The following is a 17,180-nucleotide window of genomic DNA, read 5'->3' as shown; positions in this document are numbered from 1 at the left end:
AGGCGCTGTGGTCTCTGGGTATGGAGAAATACGATGATGGTTTGGTGAACGTCCTGAATTCTGCCTGACTTTCACAGATTAAGTCCTCCAGTTCACTGTAGTAAACTTTTTACATTATTTCTTGAATCCCATAGACAGCGTTTGGAGTTTTTCTCATCTAGCGATTGTTTCATTCATTATAAGACTAGTAAAAAGGTTTGGCGCAGTAACGGTATTCTGTGGGTAAGAACCGGCACACTGGCTGGTCCACTAACAGGCTCTGCTTTGAGATATCGACTCTTTCGTTGGCCTAAATAAAATTTTCTTGTAAAAGTTAGAGCTTTGCACTTGTTAAAACACCAGATGAAATAACAATTTGTTATATCAGATTGGATGCCTGAGGTTTGGCTCGCCTCAAGCCCGAATGTAGACACGGTGGATCGAGAGTTCCACTGTTTTTGCGTCCAGGAAAAGAAACAGAGAGCACATTACAAACCACTCAAAATAAGCAGTTTTCGTGATTAAACAATCCGTACGTGCTGGCGCTATATCAGCCGTAATGTGGGTATCTGATTACTAATTAATTGTTTCGTGGTCAAGTTCGGACATGATAGAGATCACTCTTGGATGACCTATTTTGTGAAGTGAAAAGCAGATATTGTGTAATTTTTTATTTCTCTACTAGCAGAGGCCTCTTTTCCTTGTATCCAGCATACGAGGAAAACGAGGCCTCCACTAACAGGGAATTTATTAGGTTGCCAGCTCGAGCGGTAAACCAGCCGCCGTAGCTAGCAAACACGCAAGTTGCCATCAATCCGATAGAGCCAAGCATTATTATAACTGCTGGACGTGACCTAATTCACTTTATGCCTCGTTACGTTTAATTTAATTAAACACATAATATGCCTTATGTCTGACAACAAAGTACTGATAAACCCCTTCTATGTTTCTGTGGATTCGACCGAACAAACAGAGTAATTTAGGAGACGAACAAAGCTGTTGAAATATTCGTGCTCGTGTGCGTTAACACAGCTGTCAGGACATCTCTGAAGGTCTCGGTAAATAATTCCAGGAATCTGAGAGAACCAACAGAGCTTTTGTCTCGTTTTTCAGGGAGAGAGTTTTTTTGTAACAAACATACCTCAATGATTTCTTTTGATTATCTCTCAACAATGTCAAGTTGAGGTTCCATCGAAACTCATTCGATTGATTACTATTTCCTGGTGATTTAATTTTCCTCTCTTTGTGTAGTTACCTTTTAAATCAGTTCTATAAAACACACATCGCATGTCGATAGGCTATTTTTAGCTAGACTGACGGTGTTGTTTTAATTTCACTTATGTTTGACTTTCATTGTTTTGGATTATGACAACAGATACAACAAAAGGGTGAATAAAGATCAAAGTTATACGTGCATGTAAAGAAAGAAGCCCTTTTGGCTGTTCACACGGAGAACTCTATCTTTGTCCTCGGCGTGTCCCTGCTGTTTTCGAGAAGAAGCAAAACTTGCATCAGTCTTGCACTTTAGAGAGGACAGGATTCGAATGAATGACTAAATCAGTGAAGATCAATGAGCAGAACGATAAATTGATAGATCGATCGACAGACAGATAATTGAAAAACTGAGTAAAAAGTACATCAAGAAAAAACTCCATTTTAATGTTAATCATTTTAATTCTAGAAAAAGGTTTCCCAAAGCTGACTCACGCTTATCATTTACGTCTTCATTTGTTTTTGTCTGGATTTTTGTCTTCTTCTTTATTTCGTTGGTCGTCAGGACGATCTGCAAAATATGTCACTTCACTACTGTCACACATTCTCGGTCACAAACATTTCGTTTTTTTCTAAAAATACTTTAGAAAGGCGGATAGAAATTAGACTAAGGAGACAGCTCCGAATTTATCACTTTGGGAATTTTCACCGATACCTGACGAGTCGACACGTGAATAATTTATGCCCATATCAGACTTCGTGCAGCGAACTTCGCTAAAGAAGGCGGGAAGCTGAACTTTCGCGATCAAATGTCACGCCTTAATTTCACTCAAACTGTGCGCGCGCTGACTTCAAACTGGGCTCACGGGCGCTGTTAGGCTACGAGGAAAACTAAGTTTTCTGAAGCGGAGGCGAGCCGATTAGTTAAACGACGAATTCAGTGCAATCCAAGTTGACACCAGTAAGCTTCGCAGTCGTTCATTAATGTTCTTCTTTCCGGGCTCTTTGTTAATCGTATCCAAGTGCTTTGGTTAGATCTATTGTGCGCAAAAGTGCAGGGGCGAATCGCAAATTGGTAGCGGCTTACGTATTTCCTTTGTGATCTCTGCCGATATCGATGAAAACTATTATGTGACACTTAAATTTATTCCACATAACATCTTGATGTTGCGAGAATGACTCGATTTGTAATCGCGAAGCTTTCATTTTTTCGTGCATCCCAATTTCACGTCATCTGTCGCCGTTTGCGTTCGACACGTCAAGGTCCCTCGGGCCTTCTTTAGACTTTTCCTCTTCATCGCTAATCAATTAGATCCATCTGCTTCACGTTAATTCGGCGGTAAGCGTGACGCTTTTGGTTGTTTTTAATACGCTCCGCTCATGGTTTGACTATATTGATCAGAGCCATCTGTCAATATTCCCGTGAATTTGCGCGGAGGCTACCTTTGACATGTACGGCTTGCTTTTGGAGAATTTTCGCAGTGTCTTGCTAGAGAAATATGGTGAAACGGTGTGGAACAAAATTGTGGAGAAGTCTGGAACACGGCATCATACATTTGCCACTCACAAGGTATATTCCGAGGATATCATGGTACGTCTTGTACAAGCAGCTCTGGAAGTAACGAATGCAAGCAGAGAAACACTTACCGAAGAAATCGGCCTTCATTTTCTCGGATTCATAGGTCAGTACGGTTACGACAGGATTTTGAAAGTCCTCGGCCGGCACATGAGAGATTTCCTAAATGGTCTGGATAATCTCCACGAGTACTTGCGGTTCACTTACCCGAAGCTAAAAGCACCGTCGTTTTTCTGTGAAAATGAGACAGAGAGTGGCCTCACGTTACATTATCGATCCTCAAGGAAAGGGTTTCTGTATTACGTGATTGGCCAGATAAAAGCAGTCGGTCAATTCTTCTACCACATTGAAGTGGACGTCGAAGTGTTGGAGTACAATGAAAACAAAGAAGGCAGTTACGCCTTGTTTCAACTCACATTCGACAACAGTGTTTATATGGAAACACGTCGACGACCTAAACGTCACTCTGTCATATCCCTCAATGGCGACACCGGCAGCTTGAAGATACCGATGGAAATTTTCTACGAGGTTTTTCCATTTCACATTGTCTTTGATCGAGACATGGCAATTTCCAGCACTGGAAATAGCTTGGAAGCTATATTGCCCGCTCTTCCTGGAAAAACTATTGTCTCACAGTTCACACTCGTTCGACCTTTCGTCCATTTTACATGGGAAAACGTAGGTTGCCATGATCTCTTTTTTTCTTAAGTAGCTTTATTTACTTCATTTTTCATCCAACCTTTAGTCCTTCAGTGACCATGATATGGTTTTGATAATTTGTGGGATTCGTTCCCTTAAAAATTGCCACATTAATTATTTTGAAGTAAGTTTTTAAGGGCAAACGCAATCTTTTACTCATTTGAGGTTTAGTTATAATCGTGTAACAGTGTCCCTTGGCGAATTAAAAATACATGTGTCGATTTATTTTATTAAACAAATTTTTAAAGCTTTACTCATAACTTAGCCACTGTTGCTACATGCAAAACATTGTTCCCGTACCCTTTTTTGGAAAACATAATTTACTTTTTTACTTTGAGACCTCCATGCAATGAATATATTGAAAGGGTTAGAGAATTTATCAAAGTGTTTTTTTCGGTTAAAAATAGAGCTATCTTGGTCCACAGCTTCAGATGCAGGTGTATATAGCTTGCTGCTAGGGATAGAATGTGCTAGTCTGTTGCAGTTTAACTCCTCATGTTTGGGTTGATGTTATAAATGTAAAGTAAATTTTCCAAAATATTATTCAAGTAATTCCTTAAATCTCTCTAACAATCACAGAATCAAATACACTCTAAATATCTCCAATTTTTGTTTCATTATAAACCAATTTTGTGCTGTCATTTTTTTCTGGTTTTGCTGGAAGGGATGAAAAGGACATATTGCAATATAGTGTGAATATTATTCATTTGTTTCAAATTGATACAAGAAGAATTAAACAAATACTTGTGGCTCAGCTCAGAAGTTTGGGTTGCTTTAGTGAGCCTTAAAGGAGATATTTGTTTCAAAGCTAAGGTGCAGCTATCTCTTGTGTCTCGCTTACAAAAGGAGTTAAATTTTTCTATTTGAGAACATTTTCATTGTACCCTGCATAGTTAACTGATTTTATTAATATACTCAACCACTGAATCAGTTCTGTTTGAAAGATTCATTCCTTTTTTCATTAACTTGGTGTGGCTTTGTGCTATACTTAAACTTTCTTCACACATCAATATTGTCGAAGTGTGTATTATAAATATGGCTGCTAATCATGTAGAAAACTCAGGTGAATGGCTGCAACTTTTTATAATTTTGGTTCTAAATGGCAAGATATAAGGTTGAGTTTGAATAGGGGAAATGAGAAGTAAATGTTAAAATAGTGTAGGTTCAGTCAGAGAAATTGTGTACCAATTACCTTACAATCTGATTCATGCAAATAAATAATTCAAACTTCTTTGCATTTTGAGCTTCTAGACAGAATTATTTTTAGAAGTCAAGATGAAATTTTAATAAAGTTATTAGTTTGTTCATGTGTATTTTCACTTTCATTATAATTGCATCTTCTTTGTTTCAATATCAAACAATGAGATTGGGAAAAGATTTTAAAAAGAAAACCAGAATTGGTTATGATATGTTTTTTGTGAGGAAGAATTTTGTTGTAGAGAATCTTCTTTTTAAACAAGAATTGCATCTTTTAAAAAAATATGTTTCTCTGAAGTAGATCATAGTTTTGTCTCCTTTTACTTTTTAGTTAATATGTATATACTTCCTGCGTGTTCATTAAATAAAGTGAATTTCCGTAGATAAGTGCTATCACACAATGGCTAAGTGATATTGGATGCAATGAAAAATTTTTTCCCCTGTTGAAAATAAACAACATCATTTTGACTTTGAGTTTGAGTTGAATTCAGAGTCTCTTAGTATTCAAGTGTAGCCTCTGAATTTTCACTTACTTCTAAATAGTTAAAGCAAACAATAAATCAGACAAGTCTGAAATTTTGCTCATTTCTATATGAAATGAAATAGATTTTCAAATATGATTTGATTTTAGCACCAGGGATGAAGCTAAAATTTTCAATAGAGAGAAATTTTGAAGCAAAACTGAGCTATAGGGCTTTTTTTTATATTGGGAAGTAAATAGAGAGATATTTTCCTTGGGTTGTAGACTTCATTTATGGTAGTAAGTACAAGTGTATTTAAAGGCAAGATTTTACAGCTGGAATTTTTTTTACTCTGTCAACTAATATACTCCTCTGACAAACCTTCCAAAATTATGTATATCTGAAGTGGGATAATTGCTTCTTCATTAATTCTGACACTTTCCTGCAATACTTTAATCACTATACATATTTTCCAATTTGTGGTGTCATGAAGAATACATAAAGATCTGATGGTTACCCACAAATTGTCACCATGTAAAATCTCTTTACATTTTTGTGTTAAAGAAAGATGCAATTATTTCCATAATTCAGGAACAGTTGATTGAAAAGAAGTGAACTTGAACATCTTTCATTCACAGGTTACATTGCATACAAATGTGGTATTTGAATTACAGTCCATCAAGCCTGTGTTACAGAATAGTGCTGCTTTTGTGGAGAATGGTGCAAATGGAGAAATGGTTTTAAATGGAACTGATAAAGGTGTCTCCAATGAATTATGTTATATCCATCTTAAGGGACAGATGCTGTATATGGAAGACTGGCAATCAATGGTATACCTTGCTACTCCGATGTAAGTGATTTTGGAGTCTGTGAGTTTGAATTATATATTTTTTGTGTTACTTTGCAAGGTGACCATATTTTTGTGTATGTTGTGGGTCATAGGTATTCATAGACAGATGAAGTTTAAAATTATTTTCCTGAAATACTGAATTTTCATGGGAAGAGACTTCAATTTTTCAAAGCTGCGGCGCTGCTGCCATGAAGGATCAATTCCCTTGTGGTAATTTTCGTGAAACACTTTGGGGTGCTCAGAAAAAATCCCTTGTTATTTCACCGTAAATCATGACGGGGTGGCAGTTAAACAGAAATTTAATGGCTGAGATTTTTAGGAGCTGAGCCCTGGAGTACTTTAAAGGTGATCAAAAGGATTTTAAACTCAATACGTTGGTGGATAGGCAACCAGTGAAGTTGTTGAAGGAGTGGCATAACATTATAGTGTATAGGTGCGCAGAAGATCAATTGCACACAGGCATTCATAACACATGGGAGTTTTTGCTTGTGATGGTCAGGGATGTATGCATGTATGTAAATCACATATGGATAATTATTAAGTAAGTGGAAACCACAGCTAGATAAATTGTATCCCAAGATAGCTTAATTTAAGGCAAAGAGAATGTTGAAACAGATATAATTGTAGTTCTTATATGACTTAATGCACCATGACTGGGGTACTAAAGGTTTTCATCGCTGAAAGTTTATGAAAGGGCAGATGTTTAAATGCACTTTAACATATTAATAAGAGAATCTACCACTCAAGGGAACTATTACCACCAGCTCCTTGGAATCACTTAGAAGGGGAACCTCATAGTGCCTTAATTTTTAGATTTTTGTGAGAAATTTTAATAGAGATCTGGAGTTACTCCCCAGTAAGGCAAATGAATTCTCCAAGAAATAGTCACTTTTTAGATGAAAGTCCATTCTCACTAAACTTTGTTTTTCCTAATTCTCCTAAATCAAACTTTTTAGGTTTCAGTGTGGTGTGGAATAACTTGATGACAAACAAACTCCAAACTATGATATATATGCTACAGCCAATTATAAACCACTTTGTTGCTTTGTTATCAATATGTAAATTATGAATTTATTTGTAGTCATTACCAATAGGCTTATTTATTTTATTTATTAAACCCCTTTTGGCAGCTGTCATGTTGGCTGATGATGTCCACAGCTGAGAGAAAAATGAATATTTGGCTAAGAAGTGAAGCTTTGAGGCAAAATGTGAAATTTTAAGAACAATCTCTCAGAAAGGGATGCTATCAGCCAATATACCAGCAAGCCAGATGGGGGGTTGTATATTTTATAACCCTCCTATCAATTTTTATATCATGCAAAAACTGCTTGTAAAAAAGTAAGGTTTGAATTGATAGAAGATGCATATTTTCTATGTGATGCATATTTGTAACCAACTTTTTGATATTACTATCTCTCAGGACTCTACAAAACAAGCTTGTTTTTTTCTTATGTAAAATAGGAGAGATGAATCATGAAACTCTTTGACTGGCTTTTTCCACTGCTTATATCCCCTTTTTACAAGAATAATTGTTAGAAAATAAAGATGGGGATTATTGCAAGATAGCTGTCCAGTGATTTTGCACATAAAGTAGTCAATAATGTCATGCAAAAATTAATGGCTGGGTTATAATTGGTAATATTACACCTTGTTGGGGTTTTTAAATCAGGAATACATTAGCAAAGTCATAGGATCTTAGAAGATGTGCAGTCTAATTTGTGCTCTAATTGCAGCATTGAAAAGTTGGATGTGATGTGCTCCCTTGGATTGTACATCAATGACCTGAGCATGCACGACTCAAGCAGAGACCTTGTGCTTGCTGGAACACAGCAGTCAGCAGAACTCAGGCTGGCTCTTGATCAGGTTTGTTAGACAATATTACTGGTAATCCTTTGACCCCTAATATTAAAAGCAATCAGCATCTAGTTTCTCTTTACAATATTACCCCTGAATCAAACAAGTTCTTAGGAATAAAGTAAATGATCACCTTCTAAAGAAACTCTTGATTGTTAAACAAATTCTCCTTGGCAGCACCCTAGGAAATGTGTAGAGAATAGTATGGAGAATATGCATACTGATGTTAAGGTGTCAAGGGTTAAGCCTTCTCTGTGGATAACATTAACACCCTATTACAGCTGAGCCATGAATTTAGACAATAAAAATTGCATTTTCTGAATTTCTCTTTTTGAATGTATTCGTGTACAAGATTTCACAAATGTAGCATAATATTACATGCACTTGTAGGAATGCTTTCATAGAAAACAAGATAATATTTATCTATGTTAAATATTTGTGTATAAATGCCAGAATGAAGTTATGAAGTTCTTCTACAGATCTGGGGAATGATTTTTATCATAAAAATTGTATTTGAGAGCGTTATAAGTGAATACCTTTTTACAACATTTTTCAAAATGCATGCTGTGTACACATAGTGGGGTGTAGCCTGCAAAATGACCAGTAGATGCATTTGAATAAACATAGAGAAAACAATTAACATTCAAGTGTTCGATATATAGCAAATAGATCAGATTGTTGATAATATTTTAGCAGCAGTTGCATTGTAAATATACATTGCTAACTTCATTAGTGGTCCTTCTTAGCTGGTTATACTGATCAATGAGAATCTGTAAAGTGGAAGCATAGCAGAAATTTGAGTATTTTGGCAGCTGTCAGTTTGAGTATGTTTAATGCAAATTGAAATCTTTTTTTTTCCTGTACCCCTACTGGGTGGATCAGTCATATATTCACTTTGTTGCTAGATGCCTGCATATTGCTCCATGATAATACAGTATGCAAACAATTTTAACCATCTTAAGTTGATAGATCACATAGGTATATTAGCATTGAACTCTCCACAGTTTGTTATTGTCAGATAACAAAACAAAATCATTATAAGTCAATAACTAGTACATTATCAAGACAATCTGAAGCTCAAGTTGGTGTGTTCAATATTGTTGAGTGTTTTTATTGCTTAAAAGGCATGCAGCTTGTTGCTGAAGGAATCTCATTGATATAGTTCTTGAATGTTCTTGAATCTTTACAATCTTTATGCGCACTTTCCTGCAGAAAGTTTAATATTCTTGAAAAATTGATTTAATTTATGATAAATATTAATCCCAGTGTTCTTGTGAGGAGTTCACGAGCTCCAAGACATGTGATGTGATTTTTTCCTCTCCTTACCTGTTTCTCTGCATATGGAGTACCCCCCTTCCTATAAAAGAAGGGAAAACATACAATGAATGTTTAAAAACTCAACTACCCTATCCATGAAATATATTTTTATTTGTTAATGATCATTTTATTTTACAGGAATTGATCAAAAGTGCAAAGCTTGAGGAGAGCATGAAGGAACTGGACATTGAGAAGAGGCGCACTGACTCACTGCTCTATCAAATGATCCCCAGAACAGTTGCAGATCGCCTCAGGCAGGGTGAACCAGCTCTGAATACTTGCGAGGTATGCAAATTCACAACACCTTGCCATTTACCTGTATTGATTGGACACTGCAATTAATTATCCCAAGTAAGGTTTTATTAGGCAAAATTGTGTGCCTTGTGTGTTTATCCCTTCCCTGTGGCCATCACCCATTTGCTGTTTTTTTTAAGAAACCCTCTGTTAACATCAATATGTACCTCCATATGTGCAATACCTGGGCATTATCAAACGATTGTGCAATTAATCCCTTAAATCCTGAGTGTGTGAGTGTCTTTTTTTTTTTTCCAGATGTTCCATGATGTGTCTGTGCTGTTCAGTGATGTGGTTGGATTTACACACATTTGTTCACTTATTAGCCCCATGGAAGTGGTGACCATGTTGAACAATATGTACACTGTGTTTGACCAGATCAGTGAGCAGCATAATGTCTACAAAGTGAGTGATAACCTATGGCTGACAGCAAGCTTCTTGATTCTGCATCAAACTTAGGAATGTACAAATATCTTTTCACAGGAATTCAGTGACTCTATTTATTTAAAAGAATAGGGAAATAGTCTTGGAATTGCCCTTTTAAAACAGTTCAATATAACTCACTCTCTCCCTCTCTGTTATCCCATTTCATAAAAATGTTATTCACCTTTTCCCATCTTCTTTGCATAGTATTGTCTTTTTTCCCCTTAGTTTTTGTTTGGAAAGTTTAAAGGATTAATTTTACCTTACCATATGGAGAAATCAGAGTCAATGAAATGGCCTCATTAGAGCTGCTTATATCCCCTCTAATCTTAGTCCATGATTTCTTTTGGAGTTAAACCTTTATCATCATCATCCACATTGTCAATGCTGTTCTCTATATTTCCTTTGGTCTTGACAAGGAGAATTTTTAACAATCAAAGTTTCTTGGGTTGGCAATCATTTTCTCTACTCTTTAGATCTTAGTGAATGATATCAGCAGAATAACTCTGAGGAGAAATTAGCCGCTGGTCACACTTATGGTTGAACTAACATTTTGTTACAGGTGGAGACAATTGGTGATGCATACATGGTGGTGAGTGGTGTCCCTGAAAGGAGTATGTATCATGCAGAACATGTTGCAGACCTTGCACTGGATATGATAGCTGCCATGCCAACACTCGGTGATCCATCAAAATCAAGTGAATATCTTAAGATAAGGATAGGTAAGGAAATGTTTGCAGTAAAGTTCTCATTAATTAACTGTACTATCATTTACATTTTCACTCAGGTTACATGTAATAAAGCAAATGGTTTGAAACCAGGGGTAACAGTCAAACCTACAAGAGTGACTTACTTAGGTGATGCAATGCAAATACAGTGCAAATGCAATGCAAATACAAGGGAAGGTGTAGGGTCAATAAATAACAACCATAGTGATCCATTGATTTTGGGGAAAATGTAGGTAAATTCAAAGAATTGCAGAGCCATATTGCTGAGTCAAGTGAAGATTGGCTGTGATGTGATTGCACCCCCAATTAGCACTTTACCACCATGTTTGACCATTAATTTTAACATCCTTCTTGAATACAAACTTCTGCTTCAAATTTGTGTGTGTTTTTTATATTTTGAATCTGAATTTTATATTTTGAATCTGAATAAACAGACATGTATTAGTGCAGATCCTAATGATGTTTGCACATCAAATGCAAGTGTGAAGGGTGAAGATGAGTGTTTTTGTATGAAGTCATTGTGTTTCATGGTTATTGTGTCATGAGAAGTACTATTCTAAGGTCTTGATTCTTCAGCCAAATTATTTGGTCCGTATAAGAATTCGAAACAGTAATTAATGCTTGTCTTAATTCTATATTAGGTGTACATACTGGTATGGTTGTAGCAGGTGTTGTTGGTTTGAAAATGCCTCGGTATTGTTTGTTTGGTGACACTGTCAACACTGCTTCTAGGATGGAGTCTACAGGATTGGTACATATTTACTTTTTTAAGTACATCATCGTTTTTTTTTTTAAGAAAAGTAAGATTAGAAGGCATGCATACAATTACAAAATTCAAAGCTGAGTTAAAAGTCACAGCTCAGGTCAAACTGGTGACATTTTAGATGTGCAATTTTTGTAATGTTAAAATATCTCTTCTATTAAAACAATTTTTGTTTTCATGAAGGAACCTTGATGAAGAATGAAGTATGGTAGCTTGCTTACACTTTATAAAAGCAAGATTAAGATATAATTGTAATGTGCTAATTTTTTTCCTTTTTGTTTTTCACATACATTTGTTATCATAAGTTGTTTCTAATTTTCATTGTTTAGTCCATCTGTTCTAACTTGTTTTACTTTTTTCTTTTCATTTTCATGGCATGCTGTTCTGTGATTTACTAAAATATCTCGGAATGTTTTCTTGTCTGTCTAGGCCATGAAAATTCATGTTAGTGAGACAACTTACAGTTGTTTACAAGCTGCTAACTATCTCATGAAGCAAAGAGGGAGTATTGATATCAAGGTACTCATTTATTTTTGCAAACTCCTATTTCAGTTGTTAATACCAAATTACCTTGTTATACTCTCCAAACGATGCAGCACAGTTTCTATAGAACCACAGTTTCTATAGAAACTTACCCCCTTTATTCATTAACCTACATAGAACTTACCATAAACATGTATGAACTTGGCTTACATTAGCAATACACAAAGAATCCTGTGCAGAGAGTTGGTAGAAAAGATGGTAAAGTTTGAGCTTGGTTATGAAAATGAAAGTTGGTAAACCTTGGCCAGGACAGGACAGGAAAAGAAAAATAAGATGCATTTTAGTTATGACACTGACTTCTCTCTGTATACTTGCTGTTAGGGAAAGGGAGGAATGAAGACTTTCTGGCTTGTTGGTAAGAAAGATGGAGGAGAAGCGGTCCAGTCTTATATGTCTATGGTGGGAGGCCACACTACTGCAATTGGGGGACACCATCAGGGGGAAATGTCTCATGCTACCATGGGGAGCCATACTTTTCAGCCCAAGGCTGATTCTGTGCCTGAAGAGGAGGAACTCATTGAAACAGAAGATGATGTAGTGATACCACAGAAAGACTGTCCAGTTGCCTACTATGGTCATGTTCCTCACACACCACACAGCTCTAATAATGGAGTTCTCTTCCAATGGGAAAAGGTGAGAAAATAAGTTTTTTTGTGCCATAGTTACACAAAATTTTGCATTTCCAATGAGCTTCAATGAATAGGTGTGGAAAAAATGCCAAACTAGAACCAACAATATCTGATGTTTTAATAAAAATTGATGTAGGCAGTTGTGACTTACACTTTAGTAATACCTTTTAATGCTACATTCACCAAGAAAAAGCAAACTTACCATTTCTCTTTTCTTTTTTTTTTTTTCTTTTTTTTTTTTTTTCAGGTCAATTTTAAAGAAGATACTTTAATAGAGGTAGACAATCCTGCTGTGGAAGAGAAACAAAACAAATCAGACATGAAAAATGGACCAAATACCAAGAAGGAAGTAAAGGCCAACAATTCCAATTCGACACTAACCACCATGTGCAGTCTTTTCTAAATTATCACTGGTTGGTAACTAATTTTATCTGTACACTTATAATTTTATTAATAGGTGCTTACAGCACAATAGTTGGAGTCACATGTAATGTTGAAACATGCACAATTACTACTAGCCTGAAGAGAACCATCAAATCTCTCTTTCACTTTCTGACCAAAGTTATCAGAATAGATGAAAGGGGAACTTGGATGTTGAAGGATTTGATAGTTTGGCATGAATTAGAAACGAACAACTTGAACAAAACTCTGAGGCAGCTTGGATTTTTATAGATACAGAAACTGTGGCATGGCTCAGGAAGAATCTTGATTAATTTTTTGCACAGCAATATTTATTAAACTTGTCTTGAGTGAAAAAAGGGTGGGTGGAGCTAACATGGAAGGAGGGGTCATTAACTTAACATACAAGCAGCCTTGTACATTGACCTTTAATGTTGTTAAATGCCTTGATTGTCGTTAGACATGATTTACATGTTCAAGGTAATGTTCCTTTATAAAATGTTTTTAAAAAAATAGTTACAGTACTGGATAGGAGACATAAGGGCCTAATAATTGGCAGGGCTGGCAATCTGTCGGCTAGCTGGTTAGATGCAAATTTGAGACTTGCGCCTGTCTCACTGTGTTGTGTTCTAAGGCAAGAGTCTTAACTTTCACAGTGCGTCTCCTAAGCAGGATTGCTAACCCTTTAACCCCTAAGAGTTACTAGCATCTAATTTCTCCCTACAATATCACCTCTGAATCATACATTAAGGTCATGAGAATAAAGGAAATGATCACCAACCAAATAGGCCCATGATTGTTAAACAAATTCTCCTTGTTAGCACCTTAAGAAATGTATAGAGAACAGTATGGAGAATATCCATACTGATTTTAGGGTGTAAAGGGTTAACAAAATTGTAGGCACAGCTGAACTGAAAATGAACTTGACAAAATACTGAGAGTAGCCTGAAGTGATATGGATGAGGTCCCATCCACAAGGATTAGAAGTGTATCATAGGATGCCACAGAAATCAAGTTGAACTCAGGACATGGGCTGCTTTGTGTGTTTATAACTTGGTTTATCCTAAAAATGCTTTTACTGGATGATTCATGTCTTCTAGCTTAAGCGACCTATTGTAAATTTGTTCTTAAGGGTCGACTTTGATCAATTTAAAAGGATTTTAATCATTATGCTATTTCTAATTATGCAGAGATATGTTATATTACATAGGGGGTAATTAGTCACTACAGATTAGATCAGTGATCTTTTATGAACAAGATATTTCTTAATATATATTAAAAAAGGGCTGGTTGATCCACCAAAAGATTACTACACCATAAAATTCATAGCACAATAAAAAATTTAAAGAGAAATTATTGTGAGCTAGGCTCAGAAAATAAATTATCAAATATGCACATTTCCTGAGGAATACTACTTTATATCTGATGTTATAATACAGTAGCCTATGAAAACTGGGATTGTTTGAGAGCATTAAGTCAATATACAATAACGTGAGAAGTTAAGATGATAACCCAATATCTGCTGCAGATATTGGTTTATCACGTCGAGTTCAAAGTCTACCTAGTAGTATGTACCTACCTTGTTCATGTATTTTACAACTCAGAGAGTTATGTCTCCTTTTGCAATTTTTTTAAAAAATGTATGATAAAACAATTGTTAAATTTGGTTTTCGCATGATATTATGAATTATCAAACCTCGTGTCTGTGTTATCTGCCAAAGCCGAAGGCTGAGGCAGATCACTTGAACCTTTATATTGATAATTCATGATACCATGCTCAACCTCGTCCAATTGCTGCCTATTAATTTCATTGGGATATTCCTTTTTGCGTAGAAAATTCCACTACCTGCCATGCTAGAACACCTCGTTCCCTCACTCTTTGTCGCAGACATACATTAACAAAAATCTTTTCATAGTTTACGTTACTTGTGTGATTATGAACTGGACAGGCGGAGGTACCAACATGCTCATGGCCATGTTTAACTTGCAAGTGAAGAAATAATGTTAGATCTTATCTTATTTCAATAACTAATCTTACTTGTATACTGATCATCAAACACAAACAAACTCTATGTATAGTCTTGGTGTTTAGGTATGTTTGAATCTTTGAAAGTTCTTATTTCAACATTCTTTTTGTTGTATAAATTGATGCAAACAATTGTGAGAGTATGTTTAATGTAACGTAAGTTATTAACTCGATCTTCCAAATTTTTCTTGCACATGCGACGAGTCCTGCGTCATACTTTACATGAACTAGGGCTGAATGTTATTTTGATGTTTTGGGGAAAATGTTTAATTTTATTTTGGTTCTTGAGTTATTTTATGTTGTAACAACAACAACTTATGATTTTTTTCGCCATTTTCTGATATTTATGGGGACATACATCAATATTTCGTCTTGCTGTAATTTTTTTTAAGCATTTGGTATGGGATACCAACAGAAAAACTCACTTCTATTCATTGTTTACTTAATCAGGGGAATTGAGAGCTGATCATTCTCCCAGGGGCTTGGAAAGTAAGTTATTTATTTGCGTCTGTGTCGTCAGTATTGTTTATCTTATTTTTTTGAGGGGGGGGGGGGGGGGGGGGGGTTTGCAGGACAAAACTGTTGCAGTAGTTTTCTTTAAATTTTTCTTCCACCGGTTTGCTGGTTTTTTTTTTGTTTTTTTCTTAGAGTAATGGTAATAATAGTGAGTGAACACTGTTAGATTCATCTTATCTTTCCAGGGTTATTTGGCCGGTTATGGCTTAATGCTGGAAATATTTTTTACTTGCATGTATCATAAACTTTTACCATGTAGATACTAGCCTAGATTAACACGGGATGTACAATAGATTTGAATATACTAGTAAGTGGATAGGACGCTTTTTTGTAAATAGAGAATAGTTTTGATGTATTTACTTCATGATAAAAATTATGAACTCCATTACTTTTCGAAAAAATGAATCACTACCCCTTACTAATCGAGTTCGAAGTCCATACTGTAAGTGCAGACCGAGTTTTATTCTCTCAGATTTATTACCCAAGCGCGAAGTGCGCGGGCCATAAATCTGAGCGGAAAAAACAAGGTTCGGTACGGACCGAGAAAAACGAGTTTAGTAAGATTTGAATACAAAGTTTTCAACTTAGCGCACCATACAGCGAAATCGGCCCGTTTAATTTATCAATCATAGCGCACGTATTTACTTGGAGATATAATTAAGTGTGATAGGGATCAGAGCAAATTGACAAGCCAATTTTTACATTACTGTCATCAGTAACCCTTTTCACATTAATGAGGACAGTAGGAAAGCAATTTGGACTTGGATCTGGCAAGTTTTCATTTTACTTGAATTCAGGCTGTTCTCCATTTTAACAAGAAGTTCAGCCTTAAGAATAGGAGCGCCTGCCTGATATAGCACCTTCTTGGAGCGAACTGCAGACTGGTTCTCTTGTTCTTAGAACTGGTGGGAAAGATATCATGCTTGCTAGACAGACCTAAACATCTAAATAAAAATGAAATGCTTAATTAGCAAAGATACAGAGATCTTTTTAACATTTTTGTTAGACATTAAAGCTTGCAAGGGTAGTTCTTATCGGTACTAATGTTATTTCGGCTGTTTATGATGTAACAATTGATTGCTTAGTGAGCAAAACACTTTAACACCGAAATCTCTTGACCGCAAGTAAGATTACTGCTAATGGAAATGCTATGTTTCCTCGCTTGAACGCTGGTGCCGTTAATTTTAGATCCTTGAAGCATTGAGCAAGGATTTTAATTTATGAAAGACAGCCATTTATCTTGCCATAGTGCTATGATACTCATAAATATAATGTGCAAGGGATGTCAGTGTTTATATCAGTACAACAGCCCGTTTGTAATCGAGACTAAGCATCCGAGTAAACACGTCAATCATGAATGAATTTTCTAGTTTAGCCTGTCAAGCACAGATGTTTTATTAGTTTATATTTGGTACAGGATATCAAAAGAAATGTAGATAGGTCAGTGTCAGGGATGAAATTAGAAAATTATAGCTTCTAATGAATAGAATATTGTACATATGGATATTAAACGATATATGAAAATGAATTTCATTGTACTGGGTGCTGGGACACCTCTTTGGGTTTAGTTTGGTTTGTATTGTACGATAGAAGGCAATAAAGGAAGTCAATAATACGAAAAGTTTTGTGATTAAGAAATGAGTGTAGCGCTGAGCGCGCTCGTATTGGTCAAAACGCTTGTGTTTCGATCATTGGAAGACTAGAGGAAACTGAA

At 35.8% G+C, this 17,180-nt stretch overlaps 1 protein-coding gene across 1 annotated transcript; it reads left to right on the top strand.

Moving 5' to 3' along the window:
• Window positions 1-1,788: 1,788 nt before the first annotated feature.
• Window positions 1,789-17,104, top strand: LOC131779969 (soluble guanylate cyclase 88E). The gene is made up of 10 exons (XM_059096589.2): window positions 1,789-3,445; window positions 5,763-5,974; window positions 7,708-7,837; window positions 9,284-9,430; window positions 9,698-9,844; window positions 10,425-10,584; window positions 11,232-11,341; window positions 11,783-11,872; window positions 12,218-12,529; window positions 12,773-17,104. Exons 1-10 carry the CDS (start codon window positions 2,642-2,644, stop codon window positions 12,926-12,928), a joined length of 2,268 nt encoding a protein of 755 aa, XP_058952572.2. The 5' UTR covers window positions 1,789-2,641; the 3' UTR covers window positions 12,929-17,104.
• The last annotated feature ends 76 nt before the right edge of the window (window positions 17,105-17,180 follow it).

The sequence above is a fragment of the Pocillopora verrucosa genome, chromosome 8 (assembly GCF_036669915.1).
Source record: "Pocillopora verrucosa isolate sample1 chromosome 8, ASM3666991v2, whole genome shotgun sequence".
Classification (NCBI taxonomy): Eukaryota; Metazoa; Cnidaria; class Anthozoa; order Scleractinia; family Pocilloporidae; genus Pocillopora; species Pocillopora verrucosa.
The sequence above is the reverse complement of the archived record's forward strand: the minus strand, read 5'-3'. Positions and strand labels throughout refer to the sequence as shown.

Bases quoted from the DNA above. Each gene is read 5' to 3' on its own strand.
- LOC131779969 (XM_059096589.2), top strand. From the start codon at position 2,642: ATGTACGGCTTGCTTTTGGAGAATTTTCGCAGTGTCTTGCTAGAGAAA. The intron at 11,342-11,782 runs GTACATATTTAC...TTGTCTGTCTAG, and splicing joins GGATGGAGTCTACAGGATTG to GCCATGAAAATTCATGTTAG. The intron at 11,873-12,217 runs GTACTCATTTAT...ACTTGCTGTTAG, and splicing joins GAGGGAGTATTGATATCAAG to GGAAAGGGAGGAATGAAGAC.